Source organism: Lissotriton vulgaris, chromosome 2_2, assembly GCF_964263255.1.
Source record: "Lissotriton vulgaris chromosome 2_2, aLisVul1.2, whole genome shotgun sequence".
NCBI lineage: Eukaryota > Metazoa > Chordata > Amphibia > Caudata > Salamandridae > Lissotriton > Lissotriton vulgaris.
The window spans coordinates 72,285,372-72,303,222 of record NC_141688.1 but is presented as its reverse complement, the minus strand read 5'-3'; the positions used below and the strand labels follow the sequence as shown (position 1 = coordinate 72,303,222).

Genomic DNA, 17,851 nt, shown 5'->3' with positions numbered 1-17,851 from the left:
AATCCCTCCGGAGTGATAAGGTTCTAGTGGTCTATTTATACTTAGCCACTGCATGACCTTGTTCTTAAGCGACCAATTAGTTTCAGTCATGCCTTCTGTTAACTCGGGTACGCCTGTGATAATAATTGTATAAGGGGTTGCCTCTGATGGGAGGTGCACGGGGCGCCTAGGTCTTAATGTCTTTTTTAATGTCAGATTAGGTTGTATGACTGGTGGTTTAGAAGATGAAGGTGTCGGTTTATTTGTGGAATGATTTATGGTAGCATTAGTTGCTAGTTTCCCAGTTTTTCCTGTTTTTTCCGGGACTATATTGGGCGTGTGGGGCAACTCCATGGTAGATGTGATCTTTTGTACACTGGGCACTAAAGGTTGCTGGTTTTGTATCAGGGGACTAGGTTTTGATTTTTGAGGGGGAGGTATAGTCGATGCAGGTTGTTTGTTTACAACGACCAATTGTTGTGGATGGGAAGCTTTTGAAGGATGAGTACCATTATGTGACCCTTGCTTGAGTAATTGTCGGTTGTTTGTACTGGGGTGGGTTCGTGATAGAATAGCCAGTTGGGCTTCCAGGTTTCTTATACTAATTTGTATGGGTTTAAGCTGCTGTGAAAGAAGGTCTTTAATTAAGGTAGCTAGTTGCAATGTGGTTTTGCAATTTTTACAGGAGTTGTCGGTATCCTCGATAAATATGGGAGGTGGTAAGATATTATTTTCAACTGAGGGAAGTGTCATTGCTGGTACTCGTTGTGTCAATTGTTTGGATTGATCCCTTCTGGGTTCCTTCTCGGGTACCGTGAAGTGAACGGAGGCTACTGTATTTTCAGATAGATGAGAATTGCATTGCTTGGGGATTGCTCCTTCCCTTACACCTCTGAGGTGATTATCAATGGTTGTTTCTAAACTTTGACTTTGACAGGCTTCTAGGTCCGGGGTGACCTCTAGACCTTCAGATAGTAATGATTCTGACTCGAGTTGTGTTACAGATAGATCAACCAGACATGGCAATGTGTTAGTATCTGCAGTAGTCACAAGTGGGGCCGGGGTGCAGCTAGATGGAATTTGCTGAATGGGTGAAGCTGCAGATGCTAAGAAACCCAAGGACGATCGTTTATCTTTCGTAAGATCCAGGGACAGACGTTTGGCGTTCATGAGGTCGAGTGACACTCTACGCTCCAGAAGAGATATGCTGTGGTCAATTACCTCGGTGGTCCTAGTAATAAATAGATCTATAGGGCCAGTGATCTGGGCTACAGCCTGAGCATTCTTTGTTTTGCTTCTTGTTCTTCCCGGCATGGTAGACATAGGAGATATCCTGGGTACAGAAAGGTGGACGTACTAGCGTGGAGAGCCAAGGGGATAGGCCCGGACCGGACTCTATCGGGCACTAACGGGCAACAACGGGCCCGCCCTTGGCCCGGGCTTTGCCCGGGCTACGACCCGCGCGCGTCCCGCGATGCACGTTACTGAGGTTGTTTAAGTACTGTATGAGGACGAGGAGGCGTGTCACTGGGAGGGGGCGCGGCTCACGCGGGAAGAGGACCCAGCTGTAGGTGATGAATGCTGGTCCTCGCAGTCCCGGGCGCCGCGCCTCTCGCCTCCACTGCGGCCACAAAGCTGTTCTCCTCCTCGCTGTGAACCAAAGGGCAGCAAACAGTCTCTGGAGCTACTCCTGTAGCTGTAGGCAGGACGCTGGACACACGGTCAGTGAAACCTCTTAGCGAGCGGCACCCGATAGTTGTACAACCTTTATTACATTTGTTTTAACGGTCGTTACTTAGGGGCTGATTTAAGGTGATTTGGCGAAAAGCAGTAAGTTTGCTGCGCTACCCTATGTCAAAGTGAAAGGGCAGGAATGCACTGTATTATCTAATAAAGTACATCACTTTATTTCCCCCCTGTGCTAGCACCGTTTTGGCTGCCTAGCGACAATGCAGGCACCATTAATCAATGGTGCAAAGGTGACTGTGTTGTCATCAAGATTGTTTTGTTTACCATTGTTTTGTGCAGGAAGAGGCTTTTTCCTCATTCTCAGTGTGTGCAGGACAGGGAGAAAGAGGAAAAAATGAAGAGAAATAAATGTATTTCTCCTCCTTGCGCCTCCCCTAGGGAGATGTAAGCTTTTGGTGCATCCCTAGATTTACATGGTCTTGTAATTCTGGGGAAGCATCAAAATCCATGGGTGTTGGGTGAGAACAACTACAGCAACGACCATGGAACACCCCCCTATCGCAGAGTAAGGCGATTTGTGCTGCCTTGTCTCACTCAATATCTATGTGACCATTCAAAGCCTTTCAAAGTGGCTTTGCGCAGCCTCATTTATATGATTTTGTGCTTTGCCCTGTCAGAGCATCACAAAAAGTGATGCTACGGCGGCACAAGGATCTCATACATATGCCCCTTAAGTGTATGTGCGGTCACTAGATGCCTCATTCAAGTTTATTTGGCGTAGGGCAGCACACCAAGTCATCTTTCTGTGCTACCCTGTGTCAAAGTGAAATGGCCGGAATGAACTGTATTCATCCAATGCGGTGCATTCCAGACCTTTCCCCCTGCACTGGCACGGTATCGAGTGTAGAAGGGATCTTTTTTGAGGTCCTGATGAGAAGCCAGGGTAGGGCTTCGAATCATGTCGACTCAGGAGAAACAGCTCATTGAAGCATGGTATCTCCATTTCATTCCCCTTTTTTAACAATACCAACTTATAGGAATAACTAAACTTACTTTGTCCGCTAAGCTGGGAATTTTTTAACCTTTCACTCTTTATATTCACTTTTGACCCTTCCACTCACACTCCTACACCCCACATAGTATTGTTTTTTCAAACATCAGCGCTCCTGCTTAGTCGTAGGTCACAGCACGCCCGTCCCGCAGCGGGCTGGAAGACCCCGATGATGAAGCATGCCACCAAGGGCCCTTTTGGTGAGTGAGGGGTATTTAAACAAAGTTGTGTGCTGTCCACTATTGTAGGAGACACACGTAGTCTGGAGGAACACTTCTATACTTTCTTATAAGGGTGGATCCCTTTGTTTTTTGACATATTCGGCTAATTGTCAAGCTCAATACAGCGAGCCGCGTCTAAAGAAAAGGTTGCATCCTCCATTAAAGGGAAAGCACAGCAGCCTTTTTTTTTGTGAAAGCGCCCCATGTGGTTCTCTCACTTTAATGATGGCCACTCCCCTTTCTTTAGACGCGGCTGGTCATATTCATTTTGTCAATGCCACTTACACAGATGAGCACCGGCCTTTTACTTCTGCACGGCGCCGTGCAACTTCTCCCTTGTTGTTTGGTTGGTTTCAGGTCCCAAGTTTGCCACCACGCTGCGGCAGGGCTCTGTATGTCTCCACGTTATATGGTTGTACTTTGACAGCCCTGTCCACCCTAACGTGCAATGCATGATATAATTCAAAGTGCTATATATACATCAGAGTGCACTGCACTTCATTTCATGTACTTCACTAGTATATTTAGGTATCCCCCTCCCGCTTCACGTTTTGAGACCTCCACCCACCCTCGAGAACAAACGCAGCGTTCCCCTCCCCCTCCAAATCATTTCCCCCTCTACCCCCTCCTGCTATTTATTTATTGGTTTTCAAAACATATAAATAAAAGGCACTGTCATTTACAATATCAACTGCTTAAACTATTGCACATGCGAGAAGTATTGCATTGCAAATGCTTGTTTTTGGTACGGGGAGATTAGGCGATTTGCCCAGAATCACAGGATGCTGAGCCGAGGCTCAAACCTGGTTTCCCAGCTCAAAAGTTGGCAGCTCTGGCCATAATGTGTCGGGTTATTTAAGCACAATAGCCTGAAATCAACCGTATGCACAGCTGATGAGTGTTACATTTACTGCACCATATTTCTGCTGAATATATTTGCAACTTTTATACAAAATGTGACAAAAAAACAAAATTCTCAGATTGGTTTCATGATAAATTTTCATTGGCTTTCAAAAAAACAGAAGTTTTCATAATATATCATTGGGTTAAGTACAAAAATCATTGCATCATGACAATTTGTACATCCAAAATAGTTTCACGATCATAACATTTTTACAATGTAGGGATAGAAAGAGACGATTGGTGACCTTCGGCTCAATGCATTTTGGCACCTCGTGTCTCTTCCTCAGGGGAAATGGAAACCTAGAGAAGTGCCAGTACCCAGCGTTTAAAACTGAAAGCCACAAGCTCCTTATCAAGAATCCTGAAGAGACATAATACAGACCTGAACGCTGGCAAGAACTTCAAGACAACAATCCTCACAAGTTTAGACTCGAGTGAAACGGCTGCCATTTCACTCGAGGCTACGAAATGCATTGGGGTGCTCCCTAGAGCTCTTCCCAAGCATCGAGGAGCCGTCTTTTGTAGAGGGACATCTATTTGGCACAACGCAGCCATCAAATCATGGGAAAAGGTGTCAGACGCTCCTGGGAGCGGCCAGGAAGGTTATTAGACCCTTAATTGGTCTAAATTGCTTCCTTATTGCTTTTTCCTTGCTGCTCAGGGTGTGCTCCGCATTTCGGTCGCCATGTTACGAACTCTGACACTCGTTTCTCCTCTGGAGTCAGCGCACTTGTGATTTTTTTCCCCTTTCCCCACCAGAAATATGGGCTTACTGAAGATAATAGGATTAACCAAATTGGAGAAACACATATTTATCCTTGTTTTGTTGCCCTCTCCACGGTTTTAATATTTTTAGGCAATTTTCAAAGACATCAAGATAGGTGTATTTCATGGGAATTCTATGAGAGCTTACTGGTTCAAACTGATTTGTTTGCTCTTATGGTGACTCCTTACAATACTTCTCACTGAATACGTTTGTATTTATCGGTCCACTTGATCAACAGCTGCGCATTCAGTTTCACTTTTGGCTTAATGGTTATTGAGGGACTATACAGGCTACCCTGTTGCTCTTTGGTTAATACCAACTTGGATTCTACGCACTCAAGTAAATCTTAAGCTTCTATCAGTTCTAATGCCAATGGGCGCAAGGAATCTGGAGGCAACGCTAATAAAAGGGTTAAAAAAAACCTCTTTTCCAAACAAATTACCTCTGCCTTTGACACTGGAGGACATTATGGATGAGCTGAGAAATACGCGACCTTTAAAGGCAGATACTACTGCAGTGTGTCAAAGAATTGAGGAAAAGGGGTCTCGTCTGGACTCAAGACTTACAGAGCATGAACAAAGGATTAGTGATGCTCAAGATGTTGTCGCTAAGGTGGGTATTTTATCTGAAGAGGTCATTCAGTTAAAGAAGTTATCAGAAGATTTGAAGAATCATAACAGATGCAATAACTTACTAATTTATGGCATACTGGAGGGCTCTGAGGGCCCCAACATAATCAATTTCTAAGTTGCATATACCAAAAATAGTAGACTTGCTGAAACTGGCAGGTCTCAATATCCAGAGGGCACACAGGATTGGTCCTCTCAGCATATCAACCTTGAACAGACTACAAGGAATTATTGCTTATTTTCTTCAGTACTCTGATTTAATGATGAGTCTTACAGCAGCCAAACAATATAAACAAATTTTATGGTCTGGTCAGAAGATCTTTTTCAGTCAAGATGTTTCAAAGTTTACTGCTAATCGCCGAAAGGAGCTTTTAGATCTCAGACCTATGCTTCGATCCACGAACGCATGTTATGATCTTATCCATCCTTGTTTCTTCAAAGTAACATATAAAGACAGGACAATTACTTTTGAGGATCCTGCAGAGCTCAAGAAATTTATACATGTGCACAAAGGAGAATGCATGGAACTTAGTGAATCTTAAACATTCTCATTCTCTTATTTAACAGGCAGCCTTTTCCATTTTCTCTTTGCAGGTCCCTAGCCTCCCCTTGTTTTGATGGAGATGTCTCTGTTCAATATTGTCCATTTATTCCAACGTCCACGGTTTGTTCTGCTACTCTGTCTCCTTAATGATTGGTAAGACCCTATGGTGCCGTGTTTTTTAAAAATGTGTTTTGTTAGAGTTTTATATAGCGCGAACTAGACCAGAGACATCGGGTATCAGAGCGCTTTACATGACCACCAGTTTCGTTATAGAAGGACACATTCATTTTTTTGTTAGGCCCGGGAAGATTAAGTGATTTGGCCCGAATCACAGGATGTTGAGCGTCATTGCAGAGACTCGAACCCACTTCCCCAGCTTCAAGGTCGACCGCTCCAGCTTGTGTTGGTTAGGTTTTCTTCTCTTTCACATTGTCTTTCCACTACTTGTTGATACTTTATCATATTTACTTACTCTTATTGTTTCTTTTCAGACCGGTGTCTGTTTTTCTTGCTCCCCCCTCTCAATATTATTGTTCTTGCTGTTATTTACTTTAATGGCTAAAGGCCTGTGACTTTTTGTGTTCTCTCTTCTATATCTTGCTCCTCTTGTCTCTTCATCTTTTCACTCATGTTTCTTTTTAACTACTTGGTATTTTTTTTCATTGTTATATACAAACCTTTTTAAACTTAAAATTGCTCTTTTGGTTCTCTTTCACTTTCTACCCGGCCGCGTATGGTTGCATAAGCATGTTTACCCTTTCAAATTTTCTTCTATCTCTTACCTTACATCTTTTGATATTCTTTTTTTCAATACAGCTTTTTTGTTTATTGGTAGTCATGTGTACTCGGACTTCCACTATTTTCTATCAAACTTGTTGTGATTGGTTAAGATATTACTTATTTCAGGTTTCCTATTTGTTTTTAATAGCTTTTTGTACATCCCTTTGGTGAGTGGTTTACGTATTGTCTCATGGAATGTTAAGGGTATTCGTAACCCAGAGAAAAAGCAAAGAGTGTTGTCTCATCTATCAAAACTAAAATGCAAAGTAGCTTTATTACAAGAAACACATCTCAAAGAACAAGAAATACTCTCCTTGCGTAGACAATTGGTTTAGAGTGTTTTTTGGCTCCCACGCTGTGAATAATAAGAATGGTGTTAATATATTATTTCCTAAATCGCTGTGTACTCATTTGCTGAACAAAATTAAAGACGATAATGGAAGATGCCTTTTATTAAACATTAAGGTAAATGATACCCAGTTTTCTATATGCAATGTTTATGATCCTAATGGTATAAATTTAGTATTTTGGAATTAATTTTCCACTCTCCTTTCTTCCCATGCATAACAAAATGTTATAGTTTGTGCCAATTGTAATCAACTTATGGATCCTTTTTTAGATTGTAAATCTCAAACCAAGTTTATTTCAAACAAAATGCATAAGACATTTCACAAAGCTATATCTTCTAGAGGGCTGATGGATGTTTGGAGAACTTCACACCCTGATGCTTTAGAGTTCTATCTTTTCTCTCCTGTTCACAGATCCCATTCTAGAATAGATTACATATTTTTCACACAATCTACTCTTTAAATCTTGACACATGCTGAGATAGGTTCAAATCTTATTTCAGATCACGCTCCTGTCATTGTAGATTTGGATTATTCTACTCCTACACCCTCTTCACGCACATGGAGATTTAATATTGCTCTTCTGCTCAACAACCATTTTACAGACCTAGCTACATTATTCTCACAAGAATGTTTTGAGAATAATCTTCCCTCAGACTCACAGATTAATTTTATTTGGGATGCATTTAAGACAACTCCCACGGCGTTTATAATATATTTTGTTGCAAATAAAAAGAGGGCGGCACTTAGAGATTCGATACTACTCTTAAAACAAATTAAGACATTAGAACATGAATACATTTCTTCAGATTAAACAGATACCTAGTCTAAACTCATTAAAGGTAAAATGCAATAAAATAAACAGTCCTGGCATAGTGCTTGCAGTAATTTGCTTAAGTTTAATGCTAAAATTTATGGTGGTCGGAATAAGGCCAGCAAATCTCTGGCTAACTACCTTAAAATTTAAAAGCAACAGTCCACGATTGTTGCTACAATGGATAAAACTGGGGTCAGGCACGTTAGTGATTGCAAGATATTAGAGTGCTGCACAGAATACTACACTAATTTAAATACCCAAGTCCTCTCCTTCAACTGATCAGATCAACGCTTATTTTCAATCCATTCCCCAATCTCCAGAAAAAACTGTTGACTTGTCCTCTAGTTTCGGAACAAGAAATTTCATATGCCATTATTCACCTTCCAAAAGATAAAATTCCTGGACCTGATGGATTTTCTGTACGTTTTTTCTTTATTTCAGGCACTTGTTAGTTCCTAAGCTGTTGCTTCTTGTTACTCATTTTTAAATATGGGAAGGACGCAAGGCTCTTTTACTCAGGCCATGCTGTGTCTGATCCCTAAGAAAGACAATGATCTATCTCAGTGTAGTAACTACAGACCCATCTCATTAATTAACACAGATTGTAAGATTTTTGCCAAATTATTGGCTCTCCGTACTATTGAGGTCATGCCCAATTTAGTTGATATACATCAGTCAGTGTTTTTGAAGGGACATTCTATTGCAGACAATTCTAGAATGTTCCTCAATATAATTAATTTGGCTGAAGTTGTACTTACCCGTGGCTGCCATAACTATGGATGCTGAAAAGGCATTCAGTAGAGTGAACTGGGAGTTCATTTTCAGAGCATTGAAATGGCACAGCTTCAGTCCTCACATCATTAAATTCATTCAGTTATCATATTCTGTACCCTCCACCTCTATTTGGGTCATAGGCCATCAATCCAATTATTTTTCCCTCCATAGGAGAACTAGACAAGGTTGCCCTTTAGTTCCACTTTTTAGGTCAAGCCTAGCGGCAGCATACCTGTGCTACTCGCTCTGCAAAGCATGATGTATTAGGGTATGCACTAGAGGCCCCACCCACTCACCACCCATATTTGTCATGGGCTTTGTGTCATTATCCTTAAATGCTGGCTTCTGATTGGTAAATAGGCTTTGTTAGTCCTTCCTTGGTACCACATTGGCTCCATTTGTCCCCGCCCATAAGGACTGGACCTTTTACTCGTCATATTACACGGTCTGATTTATCTTGGGTGTGAGCACTATTTTGTTTTAATGATTTTTTTTTATTTGCATGGTGGTCCACTTTCAAAATTAGCGTCCAGGCTTCTTTACATAATTAATTTGCATGCAGCGCGGTCCGCTTTCACCTTGCTTGTTTATTTTTTAATTAATTTGCTGCGCTGTCTGCATTCCCTTTAGCAGCCACGCTTGTTTATTTAATTAATTTGCAGCATGATCCGCTTTCATTTTAGCGGCCGCGCTCCTTTATGTAACTAATTTGCAGCCTCTCACATGTAAGCTTGTGCCTCCCTCTGCCCCTGAATTAGGTTCATTCTGTATCCCAAGCAGCTACACTGCACAAGCACTGCTTCTGCAGCTTCCACTACCCGACCCCCCAGCCTCAGAAAGTTCAGATAAGGGGCACAGGTGGGGCTAGAGTCAGGCACATCTCGTGAGGCTTGGTTCTGTTGTGGTGAAAGGCCGGCACTTTTAGCTAAACAAGCATTTGCAATAGGTCTCGCATTTTAGCGAGTTTGAGCAATTGGCATTGTAAATGACAATGCCTTTTATTTTTGTTTTTGTTTTAAAAACATAAATAAAAGGCATTAGCCAATAGCTTAAACTCACGTCTCACGTAAATGCGAGAACTATTGCATTGTAAATGCTTGTATTTATTTTAGCTTTAGAACCTTTCTTGGAAAAAAATTGCCGTTCTCCAAAGTTTACTGGCTTTCAATATAAGAACAACAACAATAAATTTACAGCATATGCGGATGATATCTTATTATATATATCTTACCCAAACATGTCTGTACCGGCGTTTTTCTCATTATTAAATGAATACCCTATAGTTTCCAGGTATAAACTTAATATAGATAAATCAGAGGTCCTGCCCCATAATAAATATTGCCTCCCAGATACGTTTAAAGATACTGTGTTTACATGGAATCCATAAAGTATTAAGTATTTAGGCATCCTATATAAAAAATAACATTGAAAAAACATTAATATTAAACTTAATAAAATCATCACAAAAATCACTGCGTTGATAGAGGGTTGGTCCTTATTATTTCTGTCTTGGTGTGATAGATTAGCTATGATTAAAATGACGTTGCTACCGATAGTTAAATTCTACTTGTCTATGCTACCTGTTACCCTCCCACTCTCTTTCTTTAAAACCATTGACCATTCTTTGATCAAATTCTTGTGGAACACGCGCAAGCCTAGAATCTCACTAAACCGTCTTCAACAACTCAAAGACTCTGGAAGGGTCCATTTTCCTATCCTTAGGCGATATCATTCCGCCTTTACACTGAAACAAATTTAAACTTGCCTTTCGGCTAACCCATATAAAACATTAACTACCTGAGGTCGATTGGAGCAGGGCCAATGTACTCCATTTTCTTTAAATGTGGCGGTTCATATCTCTCAACCCCTCAGGACCTTTTTCTCTCCTATACTTACCCATTCCATAGGTGTTGCTAAATCTTTAATTGCCTCCTTAAGTTCTCATATAGATATTATTTCACAAATTGCTATTTGGTACACTAAGAACTTAAAACTAAATAATAGAGTTATTTCATGGAAAGAATGGATTAACAAAGGTATTTTAACCATTGGCCATATTCTTCCTGATGGCTCTCTTATGGACTTTTCTGAGATTCAGAAAAAAAGGACATATACTGTTATCATGCCACTCATTATCTATATCTTAAGGCTTCTCTTCTTCGTTTCTTCTCTCAGGATTCCTCCTCGGTCGACGAAGTCAGCCTCCCTTTCTCACATTGGATCTTTCCTCTCATATGAAAGCAACTGGTATTTACAGGATTTTGTCTTGTCCTTCCGATTTGAGAACAAAATCTGAGGTGGAGCTCTTGTGGCCGAGGGATCTTCACCGGGAGTTCTCTTTCCCGACCTGGGGCTCCCTATGGGTTTAAATTCATGGCTTCTCTCGCTCAGCAAGCACAACACAAACATTATATTATTTTTATAAAAAGGTTTTTCTGACCCCTGAGGACCTTCTTAAGTTTCAGCTGACTAATAGTGCAAAATGCTAGTCTTGTTCTCATGATAAAAGTGACTTTTTACACATGTTTCTTTTTTTCTCTTTGGTTAAAAAGCTTTGGCTGCTCATATGGGAGAAGCTGAACGAAATTTTGTCCATGACTTTCCCTTGATATTTTGCACACTTTTTTAGGAGGCTCTTCTCCCGTATGGTGCTCTCAGGGGAGTGTAGTAAAGTGTGTTGAATTGATAATAGCTATTGCCCTACAGATTATCACCACGAATTGGAAAGACACCATTAAAATTACTTTTACTGGTTGGTAGAATGTTTTATGTCATCATCATAGATTGGACTTTGCACATGCTACTTCTATTCCTTTAATGATTAAAAAAGATTTATTATGGTCACCACTTACGTCATTCTTATCCAGGCAAGATGTTCTGACCACATCTAATTTTACCAGTTATAAACCTCCATAAATGTTGGAAAATGTTTAATAGGTTGTTATTGTTATTGTTATTTCCGGTTTATATAGCGCCAACTCACCGGCAGGTCTCAAGGCGCTTATGACCGAAAGGCACAACAACTTATTTGGCAGGATGAAGAAAATACCAAAGTGTAGCTAGACTGAGCCCAAAGCCTCCCTGAATAGAATTGTTTTTAGGGTTTTCCTGAAACGAAAGAGGTTACCTTCTTTACGGAGGGGCTCAGGTAGTTTGTTCCAGATTTTAGGTATCAAAACAGAGAAAGATCTCCCGCCTTATGTGGCCAATCTGAACCGGGGGCAAACAAGCAACTGTGCATCTGAAGACCTAAGTCTTCGTTCAGGTTTGTACACCCCCAGCCGTTCCTTAATATAGGCAGGTGCTTGCCCATAGATTGCCTTATGGGCTATACATAGGCTTTTAAAATCAGACCTTTGCCTAATGGGCAGCCAATGGAGGCTCTGTAGCAACGGAGAGGCATGTGATCTTCTTGGGAGCCTGACAATAAGTCGTGCAGCGTCATTTAGTACCACCTGCAATCTATTGGTCAAGGTTTTTGGTAGACCTAAATAGAGCGCATTATTACTGCATTGCTGTTATTGCCTATTTCATGCTTTTCCTCTTTATCTTTTCCTTCCTCTTTTTTCTCTTCCTTTCCCTATACTCTCTTTTCTTCTCTTTAAAAATCAAAAAAATGCATATGGTTTTGTAATTTGTTTCTACTTTTCAAATTGGGTTCTGGTTTAGGGAACTGAAAATCGTTCATATTTCTTCTTTTATTCATAGTGCTTGAATTTAATTTTTGAAAATTATGTATATATTTGGTAATTGTTTCACCATATAACCTCAATAAAGCATTCTAAACAGAAAAAAACGGGGACGAATTAAGCTTGACGTGGAAACACTGGTTCCTGCATGTTGTGTCCACATAGCCTCCCATCCTATAGATATTACACTCTGAAGGCAGTGAGTAGTAGCACTGAGGCAGAGCAGGAGAAATGTGACACGAGGGGGTAGAGCTAAGGAGCAGCAGGGAGAGCAAAGGGGAAGGTGACTGACAGAAGCAGGGATGGAATCCAAAATGATTTACAAATAAAACACTGAAAACATTCTGAAGACATAAGACATATTATGCATCTCGACTTCCTCACCATCTCCGTGGGTGTGCACGTTTGTGCATACATTTAAGATATACCCACATACACATATACACACACACACACACACTCTCTCTCTACGCCACCAACATCTAGTCTTATCACTAAACCATGAGTTTTACTCATACAACCTGGGTAACATTAGTGTCCAGACTCACTAGCATAGTGCTCCAGGTAAAGTCTCCTGCTTGAGCCACAATGGCGGCTTGAATAATGGCGACATCCCACGTGAAAGTGTACAAAATTCCTGCAGGCAGTACTGACATCTGCATACAGCTGGTTGCCAACACTTACAGGACCACAAGCATGAATGTTCCCAAGCTGCCTCCAAGCGGGCAAGAACAAGTCAGTGGCACAGAGCTCATCATACTGCATAGTCCTACAAAAATTACCGATGCAGTAGACGTGAAGTCCACAGAATCCCTGGGGCATCAGAGATGATGGAGCCAAAAGTTTTCCCCTACACTTATTAGATTTGCCAATGCTTTGCGCCGGGTTTGCCCGAAGCAAACTGCTATGCTGGAATTTACTATTCAATGCAAATCAGAATTTGCATTGGAGAGTTTCTCAAAGTGATGCAAGCTTGCGCTATGCACTGCTGCGCATTACTTTGCATCAAGTGGCATCAAGTCCTTATCTACAAACGTTTGTTAGCAAGGATTCGTTGCACGAATTTTTGGTTAATCTGGGCCTGCCTTCTCTCGATACCATCGTTAACAGGAATGATAAGAAACAGGCAGATTGAGAAGATTAAGCCTAAACAAAATCTAACGATAAAGGCACCGCTACCATCACTGGTCCATTTCGGCAGCCGCATACAACTTGCCGGATGATGTCAGCTATTAGAAATTCTGTCCTGCTAGAGATTCACCTTCATCTGTTCAAGTACAACCAGTGAACACCAATTAATAGGATATTGAGACACAGGAAAGTGTTGTGGCAGAACACCGAAAACAAAAATATCAATGTGCAAAAATATTGTGACCTGAATATCAACTACCAAAATATTGCAAGGGTAAGTAAACACATCTAAATGTAGATTTACTATACTTAATACACCCTTTTACCTTGACAAAATATATAACAAATGGGGTTGGAAATAGTCTGCATATGGGGCTCACAGCTTCCAGCATTTCTATACTGAGTGATAGGTCTGGCAGTATACAGGACTACTTTTAAGTAACTGGGCTGCATGCTGCACCCCTCGCACTGGCCCAAAAGGTTGGCAGCCACAAACCCTGCAAGTGAGGTACACCCTGGTATCATATGGCACATTCACTGAGTCACTATGCTATAGATGAGTCACTATGCTATAGATGAGTTACAGAACCTGCACCATACAGCGCCTCCACTGAGTCACAGGACTGGAAGCAGACTGCAAAGTCACCAGATTATGGGATGTCCACCTGTAACACCGCAGGCTGAATCAAGGAACTGACAGCCTACCAGAGAATGACTAACTCATACCATCAAACAAACCATGGCTCTGCCAGTGTTCACCGCACTACTACTTAATTATGCAGATGTAATACGTGTCCTTAGCATGGAATCCCCGAGGTTTCAATGTACAGCTTTACTGTAAACTGATTTGAAAACATATCCCATATTTCTCAGCATTTTCCTTTCACACATTTAGCATGACACCATTTTTAGGGGAAATAGACTTTATAATACGATTTTTACCAAGCATATTTTGCCACACTTTTTTTACTATGTACATATGCCTTTACAACGTATGCCTTTACCACACATTTAAGGTGAGTTGGGGGTGTATGGGGTCTTTCCCCACAATTGAATGTTTTATATGTATAGATATATATAAACAATGCGTAGTAATGGCATGCGTTGTTAAAGCATATGCATTCTAAAGAATGCAGGGTAAAACATGCGTTGTAAAGGCATGCAAAGTATTTCCCTGTGTTGTCCCATCATACAACCATTTTTTAGCCACTGATGGTATTGAAGCCAATTGATAAGGAACCTCTGCCAAAGTCGGGAAGATGACTCACTTGCAACCCAGCATTGACAGTCAGCACCGGAAACTCATCGTTGACTGGCCGGATGCCGATGATGATGGTCGCAGGGCGGCTCTGACGGTGGATCTCAGATATGTTGGCAGCTAGAGTGAAGGCATCTCTCGTTGTCTCAGTGTCATCATGTTCGTATAGGATAAGCTGCTGTTCCACCTGCAAGAACCATGCGAGAGCGTGAGGGGGGATAGCTAGCTGTCGGTCTTCCCTCACTGACTCTTGCACTAGGTTATGTGTTCAACATTTTAGTCGTTTTAAGCATATTTACTCAATATTTAAATACATCAGTGCACAACGTGGTGATTCGGTAAAAGTCATCAGCAAGTAATGAACCCATAGAAATGTTCTCATGAATCAGTCCACTTATCTCTTCACCAATGCTTAAAGACAAAGAAAAGCAATGTTTCAACTCATTTTCAAAACAAATGTTTAGGTGGTGGTGTGTAGGTACTCTTGCTCCATAATCACAATAATATGTATGTTCAATGGTGGTGGCCTCTACCCAATGTCTGACAGTTCCCCTCAAAGAAAACTGTTTTAATCCATTGCACTATGCTGGGGACTTGAGTGTATTTCTAGGAAGTGACAACACCCCCCCTTGCCAGCAGTAACGCCAGATCAATAAATCTATTTCATATCTTTCTCTTCCTGGGGAGGAGGCACAGACCCAAGAAGCATTTCTGCGGTTTTATTAGGCTTTCAGGTGGTGAAGGGAGGCTTGACCTAGAGCCTTGACTTGGGATGTCACTTAAAGTTTTGAGTAAAAGTAGAGTTCTACTTTTAGAAATAGATGGCTTAGACACACACTCTCCCAAATACAGAGATGGTATTGTTCCTGCTATTCTTATTGCTCATTCTTTTAATGACTGAAGCAATATTGAAGTCCTGCTTCCTTGTTAAAGGCCTGAGCCGAAAACACAGGAGCGGGCATTTAATGTTAGTATAGCCCGCTACGTCGGGCTATAAGGCTATAGTGGCTAACTCATCGGGAAAGTGGGGCATCAATCCAGGCAGCAGCCACTAAACACCATGGATCTGTGGATTAGGGATGTCTTCAGCTGTAACCTCATCCACATTTAGGCATGTAAGAAGACAGGAAGATGTGGCCACACTGAGGCTCACTGAATATTTTCTCTCTCCAGCACTATCAAAGCCTCCAAGTCCCATCTTGCCAGTTTGGCTGTCAAATTGTAGTGTGTAGTTTTGTGAAATGCAGGTGTTTTTATTGAGTGTGAGTGAGTGGTGATGCCAGTTGGATGTGTTGTGCTTGTTTGAGGAGGTTGTGAGTAAGTGGTATTAGGAGTAGCAGTGAGTGGTATTGTCAGTGAGTGGTACTGTAAGCAAGTGAGGTCATTGGTGGTTTTAGTGTGTTGTAGAGTGATGGGGTGAGTAAAAGGCACTGTCACTCTTGAGGCTATGATCGAATCAAGCATGTTTTGGAGAGAAATCTGACCAGAACCAGAGCTACTTTTCTAAGGATTTGATTGCCACCATGATTAACCTCAATATATGTGAAACCTCAGTAAGGTAAACAAGGCAAATTCAGAAAGGGCTAGGAAGAGTATCCTATCCTCTAACCAGATCCAGGATTCCAAAGAGTTGGGAACTGAAGCTGCAAAATCTCCTAGAATCAGTTCCGGCATGGCCAGCTTACTGAAAACATGCAAAAAAGTATTTAACATACTACTCTGTATCTGTATGTATTGAGAGATAGGGAAGAGTGGGACAAGGGTGCAACATTTCCAAGTTGCTTTCTCTTCTCCACAGAAATTCTGCAAAGTGCCTTCTGTAGTTTGCCAATTACTTTACGTGAATCCTGAGAATCAAGCGATTTGGTAGTAGCAACTGTTAACACTATCATTATCATCCTCACCCTATTGTGTTTTGGATGCCCACACAGGGCCTGATTCAGAAAGTGCCTCCTCACTCGTGGTAGCGGTCCCACAGTCATAGGGGAGTCTCCGCACTTCGGCTAATCTCTGCAATATCTCAGTGAGACTTTGCATGGACTCCGTTCGAGTGCTGAGATGGAGGCCCATTGTGTATCAGTCTGACAGTGTTTTTGTGCTTTATTACATAATTGTGTTATTGTTCTAAATAAGGTTAGGAATAAACACATGTAAAAGCCTTTCTGTGAATCCAGGTGACCTGTCTCCAGAGAATTCAGGGTTAGATAGAGCCCATAAGTGTGAGATCTTGACTTGTCTTTGCCCAGTAAACTTTATTGGGGCATAAAGGTTGAAGAGAAGTGAAACTGACCTCTAAAGTGTGAGACTCACACACAAGGAGTGATGCTTGAGTTGTTATTATCAACAATCAAGTGAGTTCATGCATGTATAAAGTGTTAAGTATTGTCTACTGAGAACAACTACTCAGTTAGCCTGAGATTAAAGTGGTGCTTTAATGCATGGCCCCAAAACTCACTCATCTGAGGCATTGAAATACATTATATATATGGTCGATTCTTTGAATTCAGACCCATGGTGAGATGTACATAGAGGATAATAATTAGACATAACATTGGTGCTGTCATTGCCCCTTTTACCTCATTCCAGGTAAAGGAGAGCAGGGATTCACCTCCGTGCCTCTCCGCATTCCGAATGGCGCCGTGCATTGGAGGCTCCATCACAGTAAACACCAGGTTCAGATTGGTGAAATAGGAGCTTGGGATCTGTAGAACATCAGTGGAAAGGACTCTGGTGCCACCTTCTTCAACAGTGATATTCTGCACTCTGAAAGGCACAGTCATTGGCAGAACTTCAAGCTGGACGACAAGACCTTCGAGGACCTTGGCACCATTGCTGACATCCAGGATGAATGGGTCGCTCCCTTGTTCTGGCTTGGAGTGAAGGTACAGGACACTGCCCACGTTGATATCCTCCTGGGTGAAGGCCTGGATATTGTTTAGGCTGCCATCGGAGGTATCGCTGTGAGAGATTGTGACGAGTACACCTAAGCGTGGTGGGGTTTGTACAGTGTAAACAATCTCATGAGGGAAACTGTTTTCATCAGAAACCTAAAAATGTTGAAGGGAGAAAGACACATGAAGAACACAAAAGATAACACATCTACTTACATTGCCCGCTGCACACAAACAAACAAGTGCATACCATGTGACCCTCTTGATTCAGTGTAATTCATTGGTCTTCAGTGAACAAGTGTCATTTTACAATTTAGATCAGAGATGAAAATGTACCTTTTCCATAAGACATAGCAGTGGCAAGTGACCTACCTGTAGCTAA

At 41.5% G+C, this 17,851-nt stretch overlaps 1 protein-coding gene across 1 annotated transcript in view; it reads right to left on the bottom strand.

The window, feature by feature from the left end:
* CSPG4 (chondroitin sulfate proteoglycan 4) overlaps positions 1 to 17,851 on the bottom strand; it is a 432,568-nt gene that overhangs the window by 138,132 nt on the left and 276,585 nt on the right. Inside the window, exons 4-5 of the mRNA XM_086959300.1 lie at positions 17,155 to 17,625; positions 14,589 to 14,765 (exon numbers count right to left, since the gene is read on the bottom strand). Of these exons, the coding sequence (XP_086815426.1) occupies positions 14,589 to 14,765; positions 17,155 to 17,625 (648 nt within the window). The remainder of the gene's footprint in view (positions 1 to 14,588; positions 14,766 to 17,154; positions 17,626 to 17,851) is intronic.